Raw genomic sequence first — 22654 nt, forward strand, 5'->3', positions numbered from 1 at the left:
GCTCAGGAGGACTGGGGGTGTGCAGGGTTGGCCAGAGCAGGGGCAGGGGGACGGGGAATGCTCCAGGAGGGTGTCACAGTTGTGTCCTTCTGTGGCTACATGTGTCAGTGTGACAGGGCATTGGCCAGACAGGAAATGATGGGGGGAGGGGGAGGTGTCGCTGAAATCTCTTCTGCAAGGCAAAAGTTCAAGTAATGAGATTTCTTCAGGTACAATTTCATTTTACATGCTTATATGAGTCCCTAAAGCTGGTTGTGTATAACATGAAGTACGTGCTTTGCCATTTCTTTCAAGTCTGAGGTACTGGGCGCAGAGCACACTTGATACTTATTTTTGTTACTTTCATCGTATGATGACTTTTCTTGCCTTTATCTCCAACCCAAGGACAGGGAATAAAGTCAACACAGATCTGCACACTTTGAAATGTCGACAGAAATCTGCAAACCCAGGTTCTCACAGGAGCTAAAGGTTAAGGACCAGGGTGACACAAAGGGGAGGCAGATACCAAGTAACCAACAGAAGATGTCATGTGTCTGAGGAAAAACAAACCTTCTCTACCTGTCGGAAGGAAGCCATGCCTGACAGGAGGGAGCCACACCTGGACCTGGTCTCTCTGGGCTGCCCTTGAGCATAGCAGAGGTTGTGCTGAGCTGGGTGTGGGTGTCGGGGGAGATTGGCCACAGATGCTACCTGCCAAGTACCTGTAGGACCAGCCCCCGGTCCTCAGCTAAGGTTAAACAATACTTATGTTTAGTTACATACTTACTGTGACAGGAAAGGTGCTCAGTGCTCTGAGTGACTATATTCTCTCCCATTTTGTTTTTTTTGTTTTGTTTTATTTATTTATTTGAGAGAGAGAGAGAATGAGAGATAGAAAGCACGAGAGGGAAGAGGGTCAGAGGGAGAAGCAGACTCCCCGCTGAGCAGGAAGTCCGATGTGGGACTCGATCCCGGGACTCCAGGATCATGACCTGAGCCGAAGGCAGTCGCTTAACCAACTGAGCCACCCAGGCGCCCTCTCCCATTTTATTTTTTAAAAACACTTCATGGCGTTATGACTGACATACAAAAAGCTGTACATAATTAATGTATTCAACTTGACCCTGACCCTAACCCTAATATCAAGTTAAGATATACTCGATTTAGAATATGGCTCATAAATTATTTGATGGTTATTAGGAGCTAGGGGATCCAAGGGCCAACCTTATTCTATCTTATTCTCCCTTGAATTTGGTAGGTTGAAAAACATTCCGCCGTGTGCTATCTGAAGAGTGGCCACACGGGGGCAACAGTGAGTAAACATTAGCGCAAACGAGGCTCAAAAAGGGGAATGGGAGTTGCAAGAAGCAGGCTGGAGTAGTCAGCGGGTGGGGGCTGTCTCATGGAGGAAGTGACCAGGAGACTTGTCACTGGTTACAACAGTGCAGCATCAGGGTATGCGCTCTGCCTGACCCGCGACCCCCAGGGGCACTGGGGGCATTCTAGCTCCAGAGGATCTACAGAATGCAAATCGGCCTGAGCCTAGCCTCCGTGGTCTGTCTTCTTTGCTCCTGGGTGTGGCTCTTTCTCTGCTCCCTGAGGCTGTTGATTATCACTTTGTTTTCCTCCAAACTGCACTATTTTGTGTGGGTTCAATACTGTTAGTTGACACAAATTCTTTCTGAAAATAAGTGGAATATAAATCATACTTGTTTCCTAAGTAGATCTGAACATATTCAATAATAACAGCCTTTTTCCAGGCCCGTGGGTCTTCCTCTGCTCGCCTTAAGAGTAACTCCGAGAATTTTTAAAATATATTATACTTTTAACAGTTTAAAAGAATTAGTTTATTTTAAAAATTCAACAAAGTCACACTTGTACTTATCTATAAAATGATCTGTAAACATTGAATGAGCAAGGTTTTACAGATGAAGGAAAAAGTCAAGGTCAGGGTTGAGATTAGGATGTGTGAGGTTGAGGTTCAGGGTTAAGTGTACCAGGATCATGGCCAAGGTGAGGGTCAAGATCAGTGTCAGAGTGAAGTTGGTCAGCAATCTCTGCCCCACAGCCCAGCACCGTGTGCAGCTTTTGCAGATGCCACTTCCTGAAATGCTCCCCTGTACTGAGCTGTAGGTCTACCTCCCTCACCTGCTTGGAGTCCTCAGGGCTGCGTAATCCTCCCTGTCCACCTCCACGGGGATTCAAGTGTCACGAAGGCAGGGATCTTGGAAGAGAATGTTTTGTACATTGATGAATTCCAAGCACTCAGAAGAATCTGTGGCACAGAGTAGGTGCTCAATTCAAAGCTTGTTTAATAAGCAGGGAGTATCCCTTAAGGTATTTCTGGAGGGGAAAAGTACATCTGGAAATAAACTGTTCATAGTAGTTCTCTCTGTGGAAGAATTACAAGAAACTTTCATGGTTGACTTCACACATGTCCATATTGTTTCAAATTTTAAAAACATTAATGAGACAAAAACAAAGAACTCTGGGTAAAGTTCCTGGTACAGTGACAAGAGAGAAAACAAAGAACTCCATGTAAAGTTCCTGGTAAAGTGACAAGAGACTCATTGCACTATGGCTATCACCCAAACCTCAAACAACTGGCAGCCTTTTGGGGAGCCTTGGAGGGAGCATCTTCGAAGAAACCCTACTCTAGTTCTCTTCTCTAAGGAGGAAAGACAAACCAAGAGGCAAGACAAGACGGAAGGTCTATTTATTCAACAGCAGCTTTGAAAAGGAATCCTCGAGACAGTGAGGGGATGTATTTCCCCTTTTCTACTTCACTCCTTTCCCACACGGTTCCGTCCTTCGTAGGCTAGAGCCTGATGCAGAAAAGGGGACTGCCTTAGATGTACTGATACACGACCTTGGAGGGCACAGTCTGGAGGTGCAGACGGACGGGACATTTGTAAAAGTGGGACAGCGGCGTCTCATTGTAGCCCACCAGGAAGTAGAACTTGTGTGCGGGCAGCTGCCTCAAGACCAGGACACAAATCTCCAACTGGTTAGCCCAGCGCTTTAGGATCAGCTGGTCGACCAGACACCCTGGGAAGGGGCCCAGCATGAACTTTCGGAGGAAAACATCCTCCACTGTTCGCTCTGCAGCATGGTTCTCCCCATCCAGGTTACCTGAAAGGAGAAGGGCACCTCGAAGACCCAGCAGAAACTCCAGAAGTAACATCCAAAAGTCTGGGCACTCAATTCCACCCCCACCCCCACCCTGGCTTCTTCTCTCTTCTTCTACAAGTGGAATAAAAGGAATAACACTTTAAAGTTCAAAGTACATTATTTCATGACATTCACAAACAAATCCTGTGAAGCAGGTATTATCAGTTTTACAAAAGGGAGGACTGCGGCCTTCGCAGGGCACAAAACTCAGATGATCCTCTCCTGTCTAGCCTTTCCCCACTCTTTCTGGACGTTTACAGAAGCACTGGCCATCCCTTGGCCCAGAGAGATGAGGCCACCAGCTACTTCTGAGACTGCGGACATGAGCTCTCTCACCATCCAGGGCCGTGGCCTCAACCAGTGGATTCTCAGTGTAGATCCTGAAACTCCTACACCTCGTACAGTATGCCTGAAGAGTCTCCACACCCAGCCCCAGACCTTAGAACCAGGACCTGAAAAGGGTGGGGGACAGGAATCTGTATTTTAAGCTCTCTAGACAGATGGATCTCAAAACACCCAAGTTGAGAAGCCTCATACTGAACAAAACACAGCTGATTCTCATTAGTTCCCAGTAGTTATGTTCTATAAAGTCACCATGAGCAATGAGTTAGGGAACACTGAACCTTTGCTCCTAGGGCATATAAGGGGTTCAGTTTCTGCGTGCCCTTTAAGACACATCAATATATAACCTTGTTTCGTGTGTGTTTCTGCTTAAAGACCCCTTGTTTAATACACACGACCGATTAACACTGAACTCTCTGCTAACAGCATCGTAACTCGTGAAGAAAGCTTACCTAACATACATATTTTCTCCCCAATGTACATCACACCCTTCTTGTGCTTCACACTTCAGCATTAGGGCTATTTTAAGGCAGCAAAGTCACCGACAAAAAGCACAAAACTGTAAACATGGGGCACTAATGGAGCTCGAAAAGAACACTTGTTTACAGCATGAGCGGAAACAAGAAGGCAGCGCCCTCAGCAGGGAAGGTGTGTGCAGGGTGCCTGCTCTGCCCACGTCCCACAGTGATTCGGGAATACGAAATCTGAGAATGAAAACCTCTGAATGACGAGGAGTTGAATCAAGCCTCCGCACGCGTTTATCTGGTGTTTGTGTGACAGCCATGACTGAGAACTTCATCCCCCAACACTGCGGCCCCTCACTGTGTGCAGCGACAGCCAGCCCTTGCGGTAGGCGAGGTAGTGTGGTGCGTGCGCCTCCTCGTATGTCACCGGCTTGTCCCCCTTGCCCACTCTGCCTCAGGCCGCCCGGTTCTAAGAGCACAGAAGGGCCATGACTCTGCATGCCCGCTGACCCAAGCCACCGTCCCCACCCCCTGCACCTGGCCCTTCTGGGCCCTGTCCCCACTGCCCCCAGCGTGGACCCCAGGTCCCCGGCCCCTCCACACACACCCCTGCCCCACCGCCCCAGGCCCTCACGTCCCTACGCTCCCAGCTCTCGGCACCTGGACCCTAACCCTAACACACAAATTCAGCACCCCCCTGAACACAAACCTTAACCCTCACCCTCACCATAACCCTTCCCCCAAATCAGTCCTCTGGGAAGGTCTCCCCACTGCCAGCAGATAACAGCCACAAAGCTCCTGGGCCCTAACCCTAACCCTAGTCATCATTCTGATACTACCCAGGCCCAAAGCCTAGGTCTGAAAAACAAGGGATTTGGGACAGCTGGCCAACACCAGAAGACTCCGTCAGTGACACAGAAGGAAATCCTGATATTTGGAAGATAGGAATGGGGCTAGAGCAAAAGGATTCTGAATAAAAACTTAAGCCAACCACACACTCAGCCACACACTGAACGGAAACCCGAAGCTTGACCCTCACCCTAACCCTCGCCCTCAATTCAGCCCTCCAGGGAGGTCTCCACAATGCCAGGATAAACAATCTTACCAGTTCCTGGGCCCTAACCCTAACCCTAGTCATGGCTCTGGCACTAGGCAGGCCCAAACAATATGTCTGAAAAACAACGGATTTGGGACACTTGACCAACACTCAAACGGCAACAGAGGATATCCTGCCATTTGGAAGACCAGAATGGGGATTAAGCAGGGGGATTCTGAATGAAAAACTAAGCCAACCTACACATGCAGCACTCCCACGAACACAAACCCTAAGCCTCCCCCACAACTCAGCTCTCCGGGGAGGTCTCCACATTGCCGACAAATAGGAGCCTCCAAACTCCTGGGCCCTACCCCTAACCCTAGTCATGGCTCTGGCACCACCCAGGGCCAAAAGCTAGGTCTGAAAAACAAGGGATTCAGGACACCTGACCAACACCAGAACACTCAGTCAGTGACACAGAAGGACACCCTGCCATTTGGAAGACAGGAATGGGGCTAGTGCAGGAGGGTTCTGAATAAAACCCTAAAGCGACCCGCACATTCAGCCACACACTGAACACAAACCCTAAGCCTGACCCTCAATCTTACCCTTGCCTTCAATTCTGTCCTCCAAAGAGATCTCCACCCTGTTGGCAGACTGGACCCTCCAAGCTCCAGGGTCCTAACCCTAACCTTAGTCACGGCTCTGACACCACCCTTGCCCAAAGCCTAGGTCTGAAAAACAGAGAGTTTGGGACACCTGACCAACACCAGAAGACTCGGCCAGCAACACGGAAGGAAATCCTGCCACTTGGAAGACCAGAATGGAACTAGAGCAGGAGGATTTTGAATGAAAGCCTTAGCCAAGGCATACATTCAGCACCCCCATGAACACAAATCCTAACCCTAATTCCTAACCCTGACCCTAACCCTAATCTACTGTTTTTTTTTTTTAAGATTTTATTTATTTATTTGAGAGACAGAGAGAAAGAACACAGAGGAGAGTGAGAGGAAGAAGCAGACTCCCCGCAGAGCAGGGAGCCTGACATGGGGCTCGATCCCAGGAGACTGGGACCATGACCCAAGCCAAGCCAAAGGCAGACGCTTAACCAACTGAGCCACCCAGGTGGTTTTTTAATTCATAGTTTAACACTGACTTAGGAAGCATTCTTCCCTAAGATTGCCATTGTTAAGAAGAGGTGCTGCTCTTCTGAATGGGGCAGTATCAGTAAACACCATGACGACAAGGAAATGAAGACAGAGTTCATGTTCCTAGAACTTGGAAGTATACTCTCTTGTTTCCTTGGTTCCATTTTAGTTAATGGTGAAAGGCTAAAACTTCTGTGTGCTATTTGCAATGATAGACTAGCTGGTGAGGTGTTGAGACTATCAGAGGGGCATTTACATATAAAACATCATAAGTGCAAAACCAAATAAATTGCTTGAAAGAAAGGGCATTGAGCTTAGAAGCTGACAGAACCAGATTTTCAATATTTCACATATATAAACTTAAATACTTTGCAGGCTTTCGACAAAGTGGCACTTGTGGTTGCTAAGACCAAACAAGTACTTACAATTGCTGCTGTACTCACGGACTGGAAGCACGAAAGTCGTTCCTTGAAAATATTGGGTGTGTCTGAAGCAGAGAGCTTTGTTTGGTACAACTTTCCAAAGACACCACCGCTCAACATATCAAGGAGCTGGTAAATGAAACTGTTAGCTCTGAATCATGTGAAACCATGCACAGCTACGTTGCCAACCAGTTTAGTTTGGAGACTGAGTTTTGTGTTGTGTGTCCTGATGGCACAGCCACAGTGAGAATAGGGCTCTGGAGCAGCCTCCCAGAGTGATGAGCTAGCCCCAGGACCTCAGTCAAAGCCCTGCTTTATTTAGTGACTGTGCCTTTCCTGAAAAACGTCAGCTGACCCAAGCAGTGTGCTTAGAGAGGCGGTAAAATTGTGGCTTGTGTAACAACTGATGGGTTAAACTTAGAATTATTCTCTTTATTGTGTATCATAATGAAGCTCTCATAAGCAAATGCTGATGGATTTTTAGATACGGTGGTTATCAAGGGGAGGAGTCCAGCTGAGGATGTTTCACCATAGATGAGCTCCTAGTGTCTCTGCAAGAAGCAAAGCCATGGTGGCCCCAGCTCATTAACACCATGAATCAGACAGTCTGACATCTTCAATATCTAATGAGCTTAATATTTCTGTGCAAGAACAGAATACCACTTTTCTTCATTAGGACACAGAAGACCATAGGGCACAAATGAATATTCAAAAACTAGAACAGAGGCTCTGCGAATTGTGATCATGAATTCCACAATTAACAAATATTATCTTAGTATCTGCACATCTGTGAAAATTGTAACCAAACACCTTGTGAATCAATAGAATGTGGGCTTTTTTTGGTAGAATGTTTTGAATATAATTTTCCATCAAATAAAGATCCATCCCTCTAAAGTTAATGGATGCTGAACGTATTGGTCCCTCATTGTTAGCCAAACCCAACCATAAAACAGAAGGCCAGGAGCCTCCCGGGGCACCCAGGAAGACACAGGGGTGTCTTGAGAGTCTGGAGAGCCAAGGGCAGGCCTCCATCACCAGTGTCAGGGGGCACTTGTGTGTGGCTGTATTTTGCTTGAAGTCGGGTCGTGTTACAGCATGAATATATGCTGATAAGGATGATGCAGTAGAGATACCACCCCGATGTTGCAGAAAGAGGCAGCGAACACCTCCTTGGGGAGAAGGCACACGTGCCGTTGGTGTGTGTGTGTGCAGACAGGTCCTCTCACACAACAGGAGGACACACAAATATATGCCTGTGAGGAAAGGCACACCGGTGGATATAGTGTTGCGACGGCGTGTAGTTTGTCTTCTGATTTCTTTCAGTTTCTCGGTGAAGTAAGAGCCAAGGCCCAGAGGGTAAGCCAAGACTGGCAGTGTGACAAGTAGCCATCTCAAAGGACATGAGGACACCCACCCTGGAGACCTGGAAGCCATAAGCAGCACTAAGGACGCACCCAAGGTGAGTTCTGGACGTGAGATCTGCTGAGGTAGCAGGTGGAAGAAGAGAGGGGGTGGGCAGGGGTCACCCAGTGCTGGGGGTAGGGGCAGGGCGCGGGAAGCGCGGCTGTGAGCAAGGGAGGGGTGCCTTGTCACGATGGTGCAGTAAAGTCAGGGCCGGGAAGTGCATGTGGACTGTGGCAGTCAGCCAGGGTGCTCCCTGAATACCTGCTGGGCACCAGAGGACGTGGTCATCAGGAGGCTCACCTGAACTAGAAACGGGGAAGTGCTGCCATTGGTGCTGTGGAGACCGGGACCGTGGCCCTGGCAGTGGCTGACTGCAGCAGGTGAAGGTCAGGTGGCCAGGGGAGGGGTCAGAACCTTAGGTGGATTAGGTATGTGCAAGCAAAGTCACCACAATTGGTAACCGGAGTCGGCAGCAGAGGAGGACTGACTCCTCCGTTCACGTCCTCCTCAACTGTGAGGTGGTTGGAGAGTGTGTCTCGGACGGTGCCCGGGAAGGGTTGCAGGGCAACTACTAATAGCTTGCGCTTCCAGGGGCTGCGGTTTGGAGAAGAAGAAAAGCCACAACCCAAACGCAGCCAAGGGGGCACCCAGTCCACCTCCAGTAGCGACAGCAAGCTGGAGAAACGGTAGGAAAATGGAGAAGAAGAAGAAGAGCTGGGCAGGCTGGTCTCCAGTAGGGCCAGCCCTGACTGTCGGAATCATCGGGAGGGATTCAGACAAACAGTTTCCAGGCTGTACCCCCCGGGAACACTGCTTCTGAGCTATGCCGAAGCCCGGGGCTGGCATTTGTAGACATCTGCCCAGGTGATGCAACAGGCGGCCAGAGACCGATGGGTGAAGGATGGTGACAGGGACAGCATAGGGAATGAGTCAGTGACGGGGCAGTAACTTTGTACGGGGACAGATGGTTGCTACACTTCTCGTGGGGAGCGCTGAGTACGGTACAGAATCGTGGCGTCACTAAGTTGTACTCCTGAAGCTGATGTAACATTTTGTGTTGACCGTACTTCAATAATCTAGTTAAAAAAAGAAAGTGATGGGTGCATCAAGCAAAGGTGGAGGCTGTGGCCATCTCAGAATCCATGATCCCTGGGGCCTTTGGGGACAGGGGCTCCACATGGCCTCAAGTACAGTCTCCCTGAGGCAGCCACATTGCTGTGTTACAGGTGATCTTGGTACACATTCTCTGTCCTGTATTCTTGGAATTCTGTGTATGAGCCGTGTATATCCAGAGGATATACCCCTCTGGATCTTACTGCATGTTAGCAAAGAGAATTGCAGAATACTCATTGTAAACAGGCACCTGAGTGGTTGAGAACAGGACAAGGGTCTGCTGTCTGTGACAGCCTCAGGGCCAGCTAAAGACGAGTGAGGGACAGGGTGACAAAGGGTGACAAAGACACCATAGTAATCAAGCCAGAGCAGTTTGGGGAAGGTGGAAACCGTCCCCAAATGCTGCATGAGGAGCCGCTAGGGCTGGCCAAGGGCTAAAACCCCTGGGTCCTCACGAGCACCCTGAGGACACCATCAGCCACCAGATGGCAGCAGGGGACAGGAGAGGGCCCAGGTCCCACACAGGAATGGCTGCTCCTGGGCAGGTCTGGTTGGGGACCCAGGGGTCTCAGCCCCCTATCTCCATTCGAACATCTCCCCCAGAACCTAGACTTCTCGGGGCCGGCCTTGCCGCAGAAGGAAGCTGTGTCTCAGACTGTGGCCCCTCCTCGCTTCCTGCAGTGGTGGGACAATCCCACCAGGCCCCAGGGGTGACCTGGCTCCTGGCCCCTCAGTCTCTCTGAGACCCACCTCCTGCAGCACTGGGCCCATCTCCTACTACCCAGATCCACAGGCCCAGGAAGCCCCCACGCCTTCCCCAGTGGAGACCCTCAGGCATGTTGAGCAGAGGGGGGATCCCCCCACAAAAGAAAGGCCTGAGCCCAACCCCAGAGCCTACCACTCTCAGCCACAAAGCAGGCATGGCCAGAGGCCTGTGGCATCCTGGCCCCCACTGTTATTCCCCATCGCCCTCACATCTCACCCTCTCCCACATCCACTCAACCCAAAACCACGTGCAGACCACCCCTCACACAGCGCCCCAAGCCTGTTGCTGCTTGACACCCAGGGGAGCCAGGGGTGAGGACACACCCCTCACCCCCCAACCCCCACGGCCCAACCTACACTTTCACTGCCAAGGTCTTGACTGGCAGGTTGGCCCCGCCCCCAGGCCAGGTGCCACCTGTGAGGCATAAAGCCTGCAGAGGCAGCTCCTGAGGGACCTCCGCTGTCTGCCATGAAGGGGAGCAGCACCCTCCTGCTGGTGGCCCTCACCCTGCTCTGCTCCTGCGGTGAGTCTGTGTGCTTCTTTCAGCAGGGTCCCTGTTTGGGGGATGGATGGGGACCTGGGGAGCTGAAAACCCAGGCACTAGGCCCCTCACAGTGATGGGCAGCAGCCTGTGTAGGTGCCCGGCGGGACTCCACCACAGAATACAGATGTGGGCAACGACCCTGATGCCCCCGCCGACCCCAGTCCCCACGCAGCCCCACCCACACCCAGCCCAGCTCCAACCTCTGCCCCAGCCCTAGCGTCACCAAGCCCGATGTCACCAACCCAGCCCAGCCTGAGCCCAACCCTCCAAGCCCCATGTCAGCCAGGCTCGCATGGAGGGGAAATTCCAGCTTCTTTAGGGGTCTGACTCCTTCCCTGGAGATGCCGGGAAACCCAGAGTGGAGGGAGGAAGGGGGGTTAGGGGTGACAGGAGGAGTCTGTGGGCAGGTAGGGAGGAAGATCTGGGGGAGGAGAGGCGGGGTAATCATCGTGCAGGCACACCGCAGGGCAGGTGAGATGGGAGTTGATGCAGAAGGTCTGGATGCTGAGGCTGGAGTGCTGGGAAGTCTGGGGTCATGGGCTGGAATGCAATCCTCCTGTCCTGGTGTCATCCCGCTCCCACCATACAGGGCTGGCCACCGGGGGGGACAGCGGTGAGTTTTTCATGGAATTCCTGCAAACGCTGCTGGTGGGGTCCCCAGAGGAGCTGTACGAGGGGCCCCTGGGCAAGTACAACGTCAATGCAGATGCCAAGGCAGCACTGACTGAGCTCAAGTCCTGCATAGATGACCTACAGCCCATGCACAAGGCGGAGCTGGTCAAGCTGCTGGTACCGTGGCTGGGGGGTGGGGGCACCCAATTCCCTAAATGCCTGCAGCCCCAGCAGGACCCACGGCTCTGCCCTACTGGCCCTCCACCAAATGCCATGGCTCCTGATTATCCCCCCAATGCAGCCTACCACCCCTACAGACAGCTGACATGCCGCAGTCAGCAGAAGTAGATATCCCAGACTTCACTCCCCACAGAGCACCCTTAGCCTCCCCTACACATACATACATGCATAGGAACACCTGCATACAAGTGCACGCACACATCCACACAGGTGCACACACCACTTCCCCAGCTGCTAGGAGAGGACTGGCCAAAATGTGCTAGAGCCTACTGTCCCCCAGGGGCCGGCCTGGCTCTGTCTGCCCAATGGAGATGGGGTTTTCTAGTTATTGGTCACCAAGGATAGGACCCCTCTTGGCCCACACCTGTCTGCCTTCCAGGTGCAAGTGCTGGGCAGTGAAGATGATGCTTAGCAGACCCCAGTCAGGGCTCCAAGCAGCCACAGGACCAGCTACACAAGCAGCCATGGCCACGCCACCCCATTACCACTTCCCCGTGTGTGAATGTACCCTAAAACTGTTCAATCAATAAAGCCTCCTGCAGCTCAGGTTCTGGCTCCTGTCTCTCCCCACACTCAGGGCACAACTACACGCACATGGAGATTCACATACACAGGGTCACATCCACAGAGCACGCACATAGAAGTAGCCCCACACAGGGGCGCCTGGGTGGCTCAGTCGTTAAGCGTCTGCCTTCGGCTCGGGTCATGATTCCAGGTCCTGGGATCGAGCCCTGCATCGGGCTCCCTGCTCCGTGGGGAGCCTGCTTCTCCCTCTCCCACTCCCCCTGCTTGTGCTCCTGCTCTCACTGTGTCTCCCTCTGTCAAATAAATAAATAAAATCTTAAAAAAAAAAAAAAGAAGTAGCCCCACACAGAGGGCAGACCCACCAGATACCCATGTGGACAGAGCAAGTCAGATAGACAGGCAGGTGGATGGACACAGGAAGGCCGGCAGAGGCAGTGGTGGGGTGCAGGAGCAGTGACTCAGAGCAGGCAGGGACAAAGTGCCCCAGGCAGAGGACATGGCCAAGACAGGGAGGTCAGGCTGGGGGCGCTCTGCCTCTGAAGGCTGTCATTCCGAGATAATAAATATACACAATGGCACAGGTCCAGGGGTTGAAAGCAATCTCCCCAAAATCACCCAAGTAAAGAGTCTACCTGGAAGAAATGCAGACCTGAGCCGTAGCCCCAAGAGGAACCTCGACAGAGTCAAGAAGAAAGTGCAACCTGCTCTTGAGGACACCCATGCTCCGAGGGGTGGACACAGCCAGCAGCGGCCCAGGAGGGAGAGCAGGGTCTGAGAAAGGTTCCACGGGAGAGCATCAGCTCCCCACCCCAACTCCCCAACCCTCACCTTGGATCCCAGGATCCCAACTGCTGGAGCCTTCCTGTGTTTCAGTTCCCCGGGGTCAGTGGTCTTCACTGGGGGCAGAGCTGACTATGTTCTTCTCTGCCCCTCACAACTTTCGGTCCCCCGCCACTCCAGTTCTGGGCCCCATGGCCTCCCTGTCCAGTACAGAACCTTGCTGTCCCTTTTCCTGCCCTCCGAGCCCCTGCCCCACCCATTGCAATGAGGAGCAGAGCAAAGTCCCAACCTGAACCATGCGTGGTGAGGGTGGGGGTTCCCTGGGCAGAGGCCATTGTCTCCCTCACACAGATAGTGATCTAGAACCTGCTGTCCCACAGAGCCACATTCTAGAGCTTGGGGGCTAGGGCCCCTCCCCAATTCTCCAGGCCCCCTGGGGAGAGGAGAGGCTTACCTCTCCATGCCCCTTTTCCGGGAACTCCCTGGCACTGAGGCCGGAGCAACGGGACCGCCTCTGAGAAGGCTTGGTCCATAGGTTGCTCTGAGCGCAGCTCCCGGACCAAAGAGGTGAGGGCCCCTCTGGAACGGCCTGCCCCCCACCCCGTGGCACAGTCTCAGCCAAGAAGTTTCCCACCTTTGCCCACCGCTCCTTGCCCAGTAATGCCTAGGGTCCTCTGAGTAGGAGAAACCTGCCCAGAACCCCCTTAGAGCCAGGGAGGGGTGGTCTGTGAGGGCTGGAAGAGACAGCCCTTCTGGGCATGCACACGAGTGTCTGGAGCTCCTCCTCTTAGCGTTGGTGAGGGCAGAGCAAGCCCACTACTCCAAGCAGAAGTTCTGTAAGTCTGGGCCCCAGCTCAAGAGCTCACTGAGGAGACTGTGGCCTGAAGTTCTGCCCATCAGTGGGGACAAAGCAGGGACGGGGTGAGGAGTTGGGTCTTCCCAGCCCCTGGTCAACCTCCCGTCCCATGGACAGAGCCAGCCATGGCAGAGGAAGTATGGGTGGGCACCTGGAGGCCCCATCGCCCCCGGGGGCCCATCATGGCCCTCTACAGCAGCCCAGGACCCAAGTACCTGATTCCACCCACCACGGGTAAGTGCCTAGGAGCCTGGAATGGGACTGGGGTGGGGGCAGGAGCCAGGTCTGAGGTGGGCTTGGGATGGGCCTGGGGAGGGTTGGGGAGGGGGCCTGGTCTGAGCCTGGGGAGGGCCTGGAGAGGGTCTGATGGGGGTCTGGGGAGGGCATGGGGCAGGTCTGGGGTGGGTCTAAGGAAGGTCTGGGGGGTGGGAGGCCTGGGGCGGGCACTGAGGAGGCCTGAAGAGGGTCTGGGGGTACATGGGCTGGCCCTGAGGGGCCTGGGATGGGTCTGGGGAGGATTTGGGGGGATCGGGGGGGTGCCTGGAATGAGGCTAGGGCAGGCCTGGGGAGAGTCTAGGGACGGTCTAGGAGGGGCTCTGAGGGGTGGGTGTGTGCGATAGGGCTGGGGAGGCTGAGGGCTCATCCCTGACTCCCAGCCCATGAACCCCTCTGGGGACAATACGGTGGGGAGAAGGGTGGTGTCTGGCTCCAGGCTGCTCAGAGGCTCTGCCCCACAGGCTTTGTGAAGCACACACCCACCAAGCTGCGTGCACCAGCCTACAGTTTCCGGGGGGCCCCCATGCTCCTGGCAGAGAACTGCTCCCCAGGGCCCCGCTACAGTGTGAACCCCAAGATACTGAGGACTGGCAAGGACCTCGGCCCCGCCTACTCCATCCTGGGGCGCTATCGCACCAAGACCATCATGACCCCTGGCCCTGGTAAGTGACTCTGGCCCACCCGCAGCCCTGCCCAGCCCTGCTGATGGTTACTGCGTGTCCTGTCAAGGTGAGGGTGTGAGGGGACACAGGCGTCCTGGGCCTCCTAACCCTTCATTTTCCTCACAAGGGGTGCCATCGGGCCCAAAGCAGCCTTGGAGACCCTCAGGCCCCACTCTGGCCTGAACTTTTCTTGGCCTGAGTCCCTGCACCAGGCCTACATCAGAGCCTGGCCCTTCCTCCTCCAGAGCTGCACCTGTCCCCCGATTCCTGCAGTACCCCCGACCAATCTCAGTCACTGTCTGTATTGGGGTCTAGAGGCCCTGCACCTGCAGTTGACCCCCTGAGCAGGGCCAGCAGCCTGTCTGCATGGTCCTTTCCCTCCCAGCACACCCTCCACTCCTTTCCCGAGCCAGGTGACTACTTTCCAGAGAAATCTACCAAATGCGTGTTTGACTCAGCACCCAGCCACTCCATTTCTGCCCGGACCAAGACCTTTCGAGTGGACAGCACCCCAGGTATGCAGCAGCCCTGACAGCCAACATCCGACCGGGTTGGGGATCATGACATGGGTGGTGGGGGAGGTGGGGGAGACAGGGCAACCTGATGGCTGCTCTCCTGGAAGTGGAAAGCCCCAGGGAAGGAGCCATCTGAGACTCTGGATGCAGGATTCTGTCCAGCCTGACACTCAATGCCCATGCACCCCGCAGGCCCTGCCGCCTACATGTTACCTGTGGTAATGGGGCCCCACACTGTCGGCAAGGCCTCCCAGCCCTCCTTCTCCATCAAGGGTCGCAGCAAGCTGGGCAGCTTCAGTGACGACCTGCACAAGGCAAGGGTCCCCCCGACAGGGCGCAGCACTGTTCATCCCCCAGAGGTGGCCCATCTGGCCCCTTCCCCCAGACCCCGGCGCCACCAGACTGAAGCCTGTCAGTTCTTCTTCCTCTGGGTGCCTGCCACATGCCTGGCACCACCCTGCCCCCCCCAACACACACACAAGGTTACAGTCTAGGGGTGAGGAGGGGCAGACAATGGACAAAGATGCAGAGAGCAACAGTGATGAGGAGGGCTGAGCAGGGAAGGGGCTTTACAGAAGGCTGCGGGGAGGGCAAGGAGCAGCCTTTGATAGAGTGGCCTACAGGAAGATGGGAAGAAGAAGAAAAGCTGTGAGATATTTGGGGGAGGAGCGTTCCAGCTGCAGAAATAGCCAGTGCAAAGGCCCTGAGGTGAGCACATGCCTGGGAGCTTGAGGACCCTGGGGAGAATGCCAAGGTGGCGTCACAGCACTGCTGACCTTGCCCGCCCATCTCACCGCCATCGAGTCCCGCAGGACAGAGTCCCAGCTGGAAAGGGGCCTCTCTAGCACACACCAAAGGGACAAGCCTGGGACTGGCACACACTGGGTGTCATTGCCAGAGCAAGGCTTCTGTGGAAGGGCAATGTCCCGCACAGAGAAGGTCATCCCCACGGTGCGACTATTGTCTGGGGACAAAAGGGACCACTGACACACAGACACACAGTGGCTCAAGCTTGAAACCCATTGCCCGATGCTGGCCCCCTATCCTTTGGAGCCACATGCCCTGTCAGCTGAGGTTGTCTGAGCCTCTTTTGCCTCCTAGACCCCAGGTCCTGCAGCCTATCGCCAGACGGATGTGCAGGTGACAAAGTTCAAGGCTCCACAGTACACCATGGCAGCCCGGGTGGAGCCCCCAGGGGACAAGACCCTCAAGCCAGGACCAGGAGCCCACAGTCCTGAGAAGGTCTAGGAAGAGCAGGGCCCAGAGGGGTGGGGTGAGGGGTGGGGGGTTACAGTGAGGAGGGAGTGGGGATGGGGGTGACATGGCCCAGAGGAGGTGGGGGTGGTCATGACCCAGTGGGGAGGGGTAGCAGGGGCACCACCCAGAGTGGGGGGGGCACAGCCTGGGGAGCAGGGACCACAGGCCAGAGTGGTTGAGTTATTGGGGGCACAACCCGGGGGAGTGGGGTTGGCAGGGGCAGAGCCGGTGGGGGGGGGGGGGGGACAGGCCGGAGGAGTAGCTGGGGAGCAAGCCCAGAGTGGGTGTGGTGGGGAAGGGCCCGTGAGGGTCACAGTGGCCATGCACCCCTAGCATGCTAGGCATTCGTGGCACATCCATTTCCCCAGCTGGCAGGGTCTGCCTCCCCAGAAACCAGTGACAGTTAGTGTGCGGAGCACTCACCACACAACGGCCTCTGTTTAACCTGGCAGTGTGGTCTTGCTGCCGTCAGCCTGGCCCAGGTGCAGGAGGCACAGGGAAGCCACTGTCAGCAGCTCTGGCCCCCGGGAGGGCAGAGCCCGTCAGGCGGGGCAGGGGTACCAGCTCTTCTCACAGCCTCTCCTCTCCCAGGTGACAGTGACCAAGCCCTGCGCCCCCGTCGTCACCTTTGGCGTCAAACATTCCGACTACATGACACCCCTGGTGGTGGATGTAGAATAGCCCTGGCCCCCACCCTACCCCAGAGCCTCTGCACATCATGCTCCCACCACAGATGCCCTGGGTCGTGGGCTCAGGACACCTCCTCCACCAGCTGGGCTTGTGGCCAGCCTGGCCCTGCAGGGCAGAGCATACTTGTTTGGACAGTTGTGACCAGTTATTTTTTCTATGATGCTTTCCCATTTGCTAATCTCATTTCCTGCTGTGCCCAGATATTTAATAAATCACAGATTGCATTAGTAATGAGTTTGTCTTGGCAGTAGAATCAAGCTTTCCCAGAAAGGGGCTCCTGCCTAGGTGGCTGGGTCCTATCCTGGCTTCCAGGGCCTGGGGTCTGAGCAGAGAGGGGGCTTGGGACCCTTGGACACCCTGCCACGCCCGCCCTCCTAATTCCGCCTTGGGCCCTGCACGTCACATTTCATTGTACACTCCAAGGATGGTCACACCAGCATCCGCCCCTTCCCCAGGGTCTTGTCCCTTTATGACCGGCTCTCCACCATGAGGTCTGTGCCCCTCCCCTTCAATCTGGACTAGAACCTGTGACCACCCTCAGTAACGTGATACTGCATGACCTCTGAGGCCAGGCCATACAACATACAAAGGGAACAGCTCCTTTGTGGAGCTAGGCAACCCCCTCCCTTTCCTCACTCCAACACCAGCCACCGTGGCGTGAGCTCAACACTTGGTGAGGCCACATCAGCATCCAGGCAGGAAGCACACCAGCACCAACTGCAGGCACGTGACCAAGCCTTCAGGTGTCAGCAGCCCCAGGCTCAGGTCGGCCACTAGGCCGTCCCCACCATGCTGGTCTGGAATTCCAACCACACTAACCGTAAGACATAAATTATTCTAATTGTGACTAAGTTTTTTAAGGTGATCTGTTAACAGCAAAGGCAACACAGGAAGCACAAGGACGTGGGCCAGGAAGGGGGCACCTGAGTAAGGCCAAAGACAGGCATTTCCAGAGGCTGCCTGGAGTCCAAGGCCAGGCCTTGAAGAGTGGAGTGTGGATTTCACCGCAGCCCTGGGGAAAGGCTGCTGTGAAGCCCGCAGGGTGGGTGGCCCCGAGGGTCATCCCTGTGAGCCCACCAGCTGTAGCAGTACGAAGTATACTATGGCCGCTGACCCTCTCAGCTGGGACCACGAGGCTGTGTTCCGAGTACCTCACGTCTATTCATTTAACCCTTAGCGGTGGTTATAGAAACTTGACAGAAACCTCCCGCTGGGGGTAGGAGGAAGAAGTGAGGAAAGGTGCAGGGACATGACAGAACCAGAGAGGGAAGGAGGTAGGGTCCAGACCACCAGCATCCACGGCCAGTCTGTGGACCAGGGTCAGCTCCAGATGAAACCCTCAGGCACCCAAGAAAATGAGGACACCAAAGATTGTTCACTTCGTCATGAAGCTGTTTATTCCAAATCTTTATTGCTAAATGCCTTGTTCTTGAATTGTGGGATAAAGCTTGGCAGAATGTCCTCACTTGGCACAGGTCGGGTCCGCAGGTCCTTTTTGTTTTGGTGGTTTCAGGGACCAACGTCAGCAAACCGCACTTACGCCAGGGGTAGGTGCTGAGCGCCCGAGGCGAGGCAGGAGGAGGGCAAAGGCTCTGACAGGTCGGCAGCAGAGCTGACATGCCCCCATCATGGAATCCATCCCAGTGCAATGAGAAACAAAATGGTAAACCAGAAAGGAACTAAAACCCAGACCCCAAAATAGCCGGAAGGGCCACAAAGAGCTATGGAAGTGGAGGCGGGGAGGCAGAGATGGGGGCTTTAGGAGAGACCATTGCAGCTTGAGGTCTCAGGGGGACAGCAGAAAGCACTCATCAAGACTACCCGAAACACAAAATCTAAACCAGCCTGCATCGAATCTGTAGTGTGGTGCGGCTCCCACAACTGAGCCATGTTCTCAGGAAGAGGTCAGCACCATAGGCCCAGGCGGGATGCAGGGTATGGGTCCATCTGCAATATGCCACCAGACGGAGACACTACACAGGTCTAGTAAGCTTGGTGACCAGTGGACATGCCCCCCCATCACAAGATTTAACATGAGATGGCTAACTCAAAGCCATAGTGCGTGGGGACTGGGGAGGGAGGCAGGACCATGGGGGCCTGAAAAGGAATGTCAAGGAGTCAGGGGAAATACCAAAGCCCCACAGACAGGGAGGCAGGTAAGCTGATCTTACAGATCAGCTTCTTGTCAGAACACAGCACTCAGAAGTAGGAAGGTAGGGTCCCCCTCCTCCAGGAGGCTGAGCAGCCCAGCAGGTCCAATGCGAGAAGAGTACTGTGGTGACAATGTGAGGAGGGGCCGGGCCTGCTGGACAGACAAGGGACACAGAAGGGAGAATAGGGAGCAGCAGCAGTGCTGAAGGTGAGGTGGCCAGAGCCAGAGACCGGAGCAGAGGTGCGGTCAGCGTGTGAGAGTCACACCAGGGGCCTGCACAGCGCACGGTGTGGGGCAGAGCTGACAGTCCTCTGGGGGTAAGCGCGAGTGACTGCACTGGCAGAAGACAGGAACAAGGGTAGGGAAGGACACAGATGATGAACTGTTTCTTACACGTATTTATGCACAATGAGGGTGCCGACACCTCACCATGGGGTGAGAAGCCACTGGCTCAGGCGGGCCTGTGCTTTGGTTTGTGTGAACATGGGGCTGGCCAAGTGGGCAGTGAGGGCCCAGGGAGAGGCGGGCATGGAGGGCAGCCCGCAGAGGCTGGGGGGAGAACTGAGAGTGCCCTTAGTGAGGGAGCTCACTGCTGAAGGGCCTCACGTGGTGGAGCAGAAGCTGCCTGGTGACCCTCAGGAAGCGACCCACGGCCCCACGAGGAGAGTCCTTGTAGGGAAGCCTCCTGTCTCAAACCACAGAAGGCGCCTCCCCAACACACATTCTGCCTGACTCTGAAACGCCAGGTGGAACTGCTTCTCGAGGTCTGGTCCCCCAGAAACACATCTTTGGTGCTGGCTCGATCTTGAATCCTGAGAAAATGGGAGTTTCTGCTCCTGGATACAAGACTGTGAGATCCAAAAGGAGCAGGGCCCAGTGCCTCCAGCCAAGGCTGTGGTCCACTTACTTCTTCATCCACAATCGCCTGCCCTTCCCCGAGGGTCTGGAGGGCAGGCGAGGCTGATCTGCCCATACTCAGCAGCCCTAGCCAAGGGGAGCTGCAATCTCTGAGCTGAGATGGTGCTCCAACTTCACAGCCAAACCCCCTTCCGGTGTCAGCTCCAGGCACCTCAGGCATCAGACGTGGCCTTACCCAGAGACACGCATAGGGCAGAGCCTTGAGACGTCAGAGCCCCAAGGGACAAGGGAAGGGCTGCGGGCCACAGGTAGCCATGTCCAGGATTTCCAGAGGCTCTGCTCACACCTGGCTCTGCCAGAGCCTTTCGTACCCAGAGTAGCACAGGGGCCTGGGCCTTGGTTTCCCTCAAGGGAAAGAGACCCTTACACACATGGGGCCAGCCAACATGAGCTCACTCGATCAGAGGCAGCCATGAACACATCAGACAGGAAGAAAATCCCTAAGCCACGACCATCATTTCAAAGGAGTATTTTGCAGGTAGGTCCTCTGGAGCCTAGGACACCAGGCAGGGGAAGACCCAGGTTGCCCCAGGCACCCACAGAAGTCAGCTCCTAGTGGCTCAAGTCCTTGCCCTTGACAGGAGATAGGAGAGAATGAAAAAGGCCACGATCAGGCCCACGGCCATACCACAGAGAAGCTTCCGGTTGTCTCGCCCAGACCGTGCCATTGTGGAAAAGCGCTTCACGCTCCCCGTGAGCAGGCCTGTCATGCTTGTGAAATCCGAGTCCTGAGGGAGGAATCCCAGCAAGGTCACACAGGGGCAGCACCTCCACGACTGCCACGCAGGCGCCACAAGCAACACTGGGGGCACAACAGTGTGGGGCAGAGCTGACCGCGATGCCCGCGCATACTGCAGACCCTTACCATGCTGTCCAGGTAGCGGTTCTGGTCTTCTGCGTCCCTGTCGATGTCCAGGGCCAGCTGGTCAGGACACAGAAGGGGCAAGGTCAAGCCAGGGAGGACACAGTGGATGGCACTTGACCCCCCCAGGAGACCAGCAGACCCTGCCAACAACTCTGCCAGGCATAGTGCCACCAGCAGGGATCAGGAGATCCAGGTGTCACCTGGGCCTCACGCAGATGAGTGCTGCCATGGATGAGACAAGGAAGACGGGATCAACCCGACCCCCTTCCCAGCCTCTACCCTCCCTCTGGCCCCCACTCGAGTGCCAGGCAGAGATGAAGGGAGGACCACCACTGACCGATTTGAGCCTGGTGACCTTGGAAGCCAAGCTGTCGGCCATCCGCTTATTCTCCCGGTCTAGAATCTCCTCCACAGCGGCGGGGCTCTGGGCTGTGAGAAGGGAGAGTCTGAGGGGGCGCATCTACCTGTGAGCACTGCCCTTGATCCCTGCACATCAGCCGTTTGTGGCCTCAAGGCTCTCGCTCCAATTCTTCCCGGACAAGCTGAAGTCTCGGGGAACTGGGCTCACGTCCGTTAAGCAGGCCCGACCCTACGCCAAGGTCGGCTGCATGGACTTCACACATGCCGGCCTGTGTGAGCCCTGGCCCTGCGAACATGCCCCAGGCAGAACGCACCGGCACCCCAGCGCACGATCCATGCTGAGAACTGACACGTGACTAGCACCAGGCCAGGTGACTCCGAATCTCTGTGACATCAGGTGGGTCAGAAACGCCTCCCCCCCAAGGTCCGGAGTGCAAATCTGCCGCGGGCCGGACGCCTCAACGGGACGGATCCAACCGGGGCCCGGCCCTACGAATCGCTGACGTGCACACACCCCAAAGGAGGGGATGTTAACACCCTACCAACCACTTCACGTTCGTTCATTCCTCAAGTCACAAGAGCCCAGCGACGCCGGCATCAGCATCCCGCTTCCCGGGTGAGAACAGGGGCTCTCAGAGGACGTAAGGCCCCTTCCCCCAGCGCTAGCTTCCGGGGCCTGTGAACCCGCCCGAGGCCCCAGGCAGAGCGACCTCGGAGGGCCCCCGCGACCCCTCCCCGGCGCGGGCAGCCCGGCTTCGCCCGCCGGCAGCGTCTCCTGCGGGCAGCCCCGTCGGTGACGGCCGCCCGCGCCGCCACCCGGCTCGCTCCCTCGCGCTCACCCCGAGCCCAGTCCGCCATGGCGCCCGGCCCCGACCCCGGCCCCGGCCTCGGGCCTCCGTCAGCCGCGCGGCCGCAGCCTCGGCGGACGTGGCGCAGTCGCAAGGAAGGCCCCCCGACCCCGCCTCTTCCGCTCGGGCCCGCCCACTTCCGGCCAAGGTCCGTTTCACGTCCGGACGGGGGAGGGGGCGGGCCGTTAGGGCTTTCCCTGCCAATGACCGCAAGGACAGACACTTCTAGCGGCCAATCGCGCCGGAGGCGGGGTCAGGTCCTACCTGGGGAGCGCTCCCAGGCGCTTCCTCCCGCGAGAGAGGCTGGAAGGGGGCGCGCCGGGCCCTCCACCCCGCCAGGCTGCGGTGCGAACGTAGGCCCCCGTTACTGCCGTGGGACGAGGTGGAGACCAGCGCCCGGAACGGGCGAGCGCTGCAGAAGATGCAGGGGTGAAGCATTCAGAAGGAAAACGTGGCCAGAACGAGGGGTGGGAGTGTGGGGGTGGCAGGGACGGTAGGAGCCAGTGCTTCTTGCCGTCGCATCTGGGCTCTGGGAATGGGAGGGGACGTCCAACAAAGGCTTGATGCACAGTGGACACCAAGCCAGCGTACTGGAGCACTTGCTGCGTGTCGTTTAGTCCTCCCGACGACACACTGAAACGGGAACGTGCATCACCTCTGCCTTTCAGACGGGGAAACTCAGTCCAGGCCACTCTGCATCTGGGTCACA

The 22654-nt window shown here is 55.8% G+C and overlaps 3 protein-coding genes and 1 long non-coding RNA gene across 5 annotated transcripts; 2 read left to right on the forward strand and 2 right to left on the reverse strand.

Annotated features, from left to right (window-relative positions):
• Positions 1 to 3124: 3124 nt before the first annotated feature.
• Positions 3125 to 12778, reverse strand: LOC141371886 (uncharacterized). Its single transcript, XR_012377177.1, has 3 exons — positions 12595 to 12778; positions 6566 to 6691; positions 3125 to 3222 (listed from the first exon to the last, which is right to left on the reverse strand). It is a non-coding gene; the product is annotated as an uncharacterized lncRNA (long non-coding RNA).
• Positions 7898 to 11780, forward strand: SCGB1C1 (secretoglobin family 1C member 1). The gene is made up of 4 exons (XM_025862075.2): positions 7898 to 8021; positions 10231 to 10368; positions 10979 to 11178; positions 11621 to 11780. Exons 2-4 carry the CDS (start codon positions 10314 to 10316, stop codon positions 11651 to 11653), a joined length of 288 nt encoding a protein of 95 aa, XP_025717860.1. The 5' UTR covers positions 7898 to 8021; positions 10231 to 10313; the 3' UTR covers positions 11654 to 11780.
• Positions 12779 to 12978: 200 nt separating the features above from the next.
• CIMAP1A (ciliary microtubule associated protein 1A) lies at positions 12979 to 17015 on the forward strand. Its single transcript, XM_025862066.2, has 7 exons — positions 12979 to 13113; positions 13520 to 13636; positions 14140 to 14340; positions 14754 to 14855; positions 15048 to 15169; positions 15957 to 16097; positions 16704 to 17015. The coding sequence occupies exons 2-7, from the start codon at positions 13528 to 13530 to the stop codon at positions 16791 to 16793; spliced, it is 765 nt and encodes a 254-aa protein (XP_025717851.1). The 5' UTR covers positions 12979 to 13113; positions 13520 to 13527; the 3' UTR covers positions 16794 to 17015.
• Positions 17016 to 18173: 1158 nt separating this feature from the next.
• BET1L (Bet1 golgi vesicular membrane trafficking protein like) lies at positions 18174 to 22097 on the reverse strand. Of its 2 annotated transcripts, none has more exons than XM_025862022.2 (4): positions 21937 to 22097; positions 21075 to 21166; positions 20738 to 20794; positions 18174 to 20600 (listed from the first exon to the last, which is right to left on the reverse strand). In XM_025862022.2, the coding sequence occupies exons 1-4, from the start codon at positions 21953 to 21955 to the stop codon at positions 20433 to 20435; spliced, it is 336 nt and encodes a 111-aa protein (XP_025717807.1). In that variant the 5' UTR covers positions 21956 to 22097; the 3' UTR covers positions 18174 to 20432. The 2 variants fall into 2 exon arrangements, with proteins under 2 accessions (XP_025717807.1, XP_025717806.1); XM_025862021.2 differs by lacking the exon at positions 21937 to 22097 and adding an exon at positions 21640 to 21927.
• Positions 22098 to 22654: the final 557 nt, after the last annotated feature.

The sequence above is a fragment of the Callorhinus ursinus genome, unplaced genomic scaffold (genome assembly GCF_003265705.2).
Source record: "Callorhinus ursinus isolate GAN/ISIS: 27379988/994484 unplaced genomic scaffold, GSC_fseal_2.0 scaffold118, whole genome shotgun sequence".
Lineage (NCBI taxonomy): Eukaryota > Metazoa > Chordata > Mammalia > Carnivora > Otariidae > Callorhinus > Callorhinus ursinus.

What these genes read in the sequence shown, in the direction of transcription:
- CIMAP1A (XM_025862066.2), top strand. Translation starts at nt 13,528, where the DNA reads ATGGCAGAGGAAGTATGGGTGGGCACCTGGAGGCCCCATCGCCCCCGG. An exon ending in TCGAGTGGACAGCACCCCAG is followed by an intron (nt 14,856 to 15,047) that starts GTATGCAGCAGC and finishes TGCACCCCGCAG; the next exon opens with GCCCTGCCGCCTACATGTTA. An exon ending in GAGCCCACAGTCCTGAGAAG is followed by an intron (nt 16,098 to 16,703) that starts GTCTAGGAAGAG and finishes CTCCTCTCCCAG; the next exon opens with GTGACAGTGACCAAGCCCTG.
- BET1L (XM_025862021.2), bottom strand. Translation starts at nt 21,661, where the DNA reads ATGAACGAACGTGAAGTGGTTG. An exon ending in GAACGAACGTGAAGTGGTTG is followed by an intron (nt 21,167 to 21,639) that starts GTAGGGTGTTAA and finishes CCCTTCTCACAG; the next exon opens with CCCAGAGCCCCGCCGCTGTG. An exon ending in AGGTCACCAGGCTCAAATCG is followed by an intron (nt 20,795 to 21,074) that starts GTCAGTGGTGGT and finishes TGTCCTGACCAG; the next exon opens with CTGGCCCTGGACATCGACAG.
- SCGB1C1 (XM_025862075.2), top strand. Translation starts at nt 10,314, where the DNA reads ATGAAGGGGAGCAGCACCCTCCTGCTGGTGGCCCTCACCCTGCTCTGC. An exon ending in CACCCTGCTCTGCTCCTGCG is followed by an intron (nt 10,369 to 10,978) that starts GTGAGTCTGTGT and finishes CCCACCATACAG; the next exon opens with GGCTGGCCACCGGGGGGGAC. An exon ending in CGGAGCTGGTCAAGCTGCTG is followed by an intron (nt 11,179 to 11,620) that starts GTACCGTGGCTG and finishes TCTGCCTTCCAG; the next exon opens with GTGCAAGTGCTGGGCAGTGA.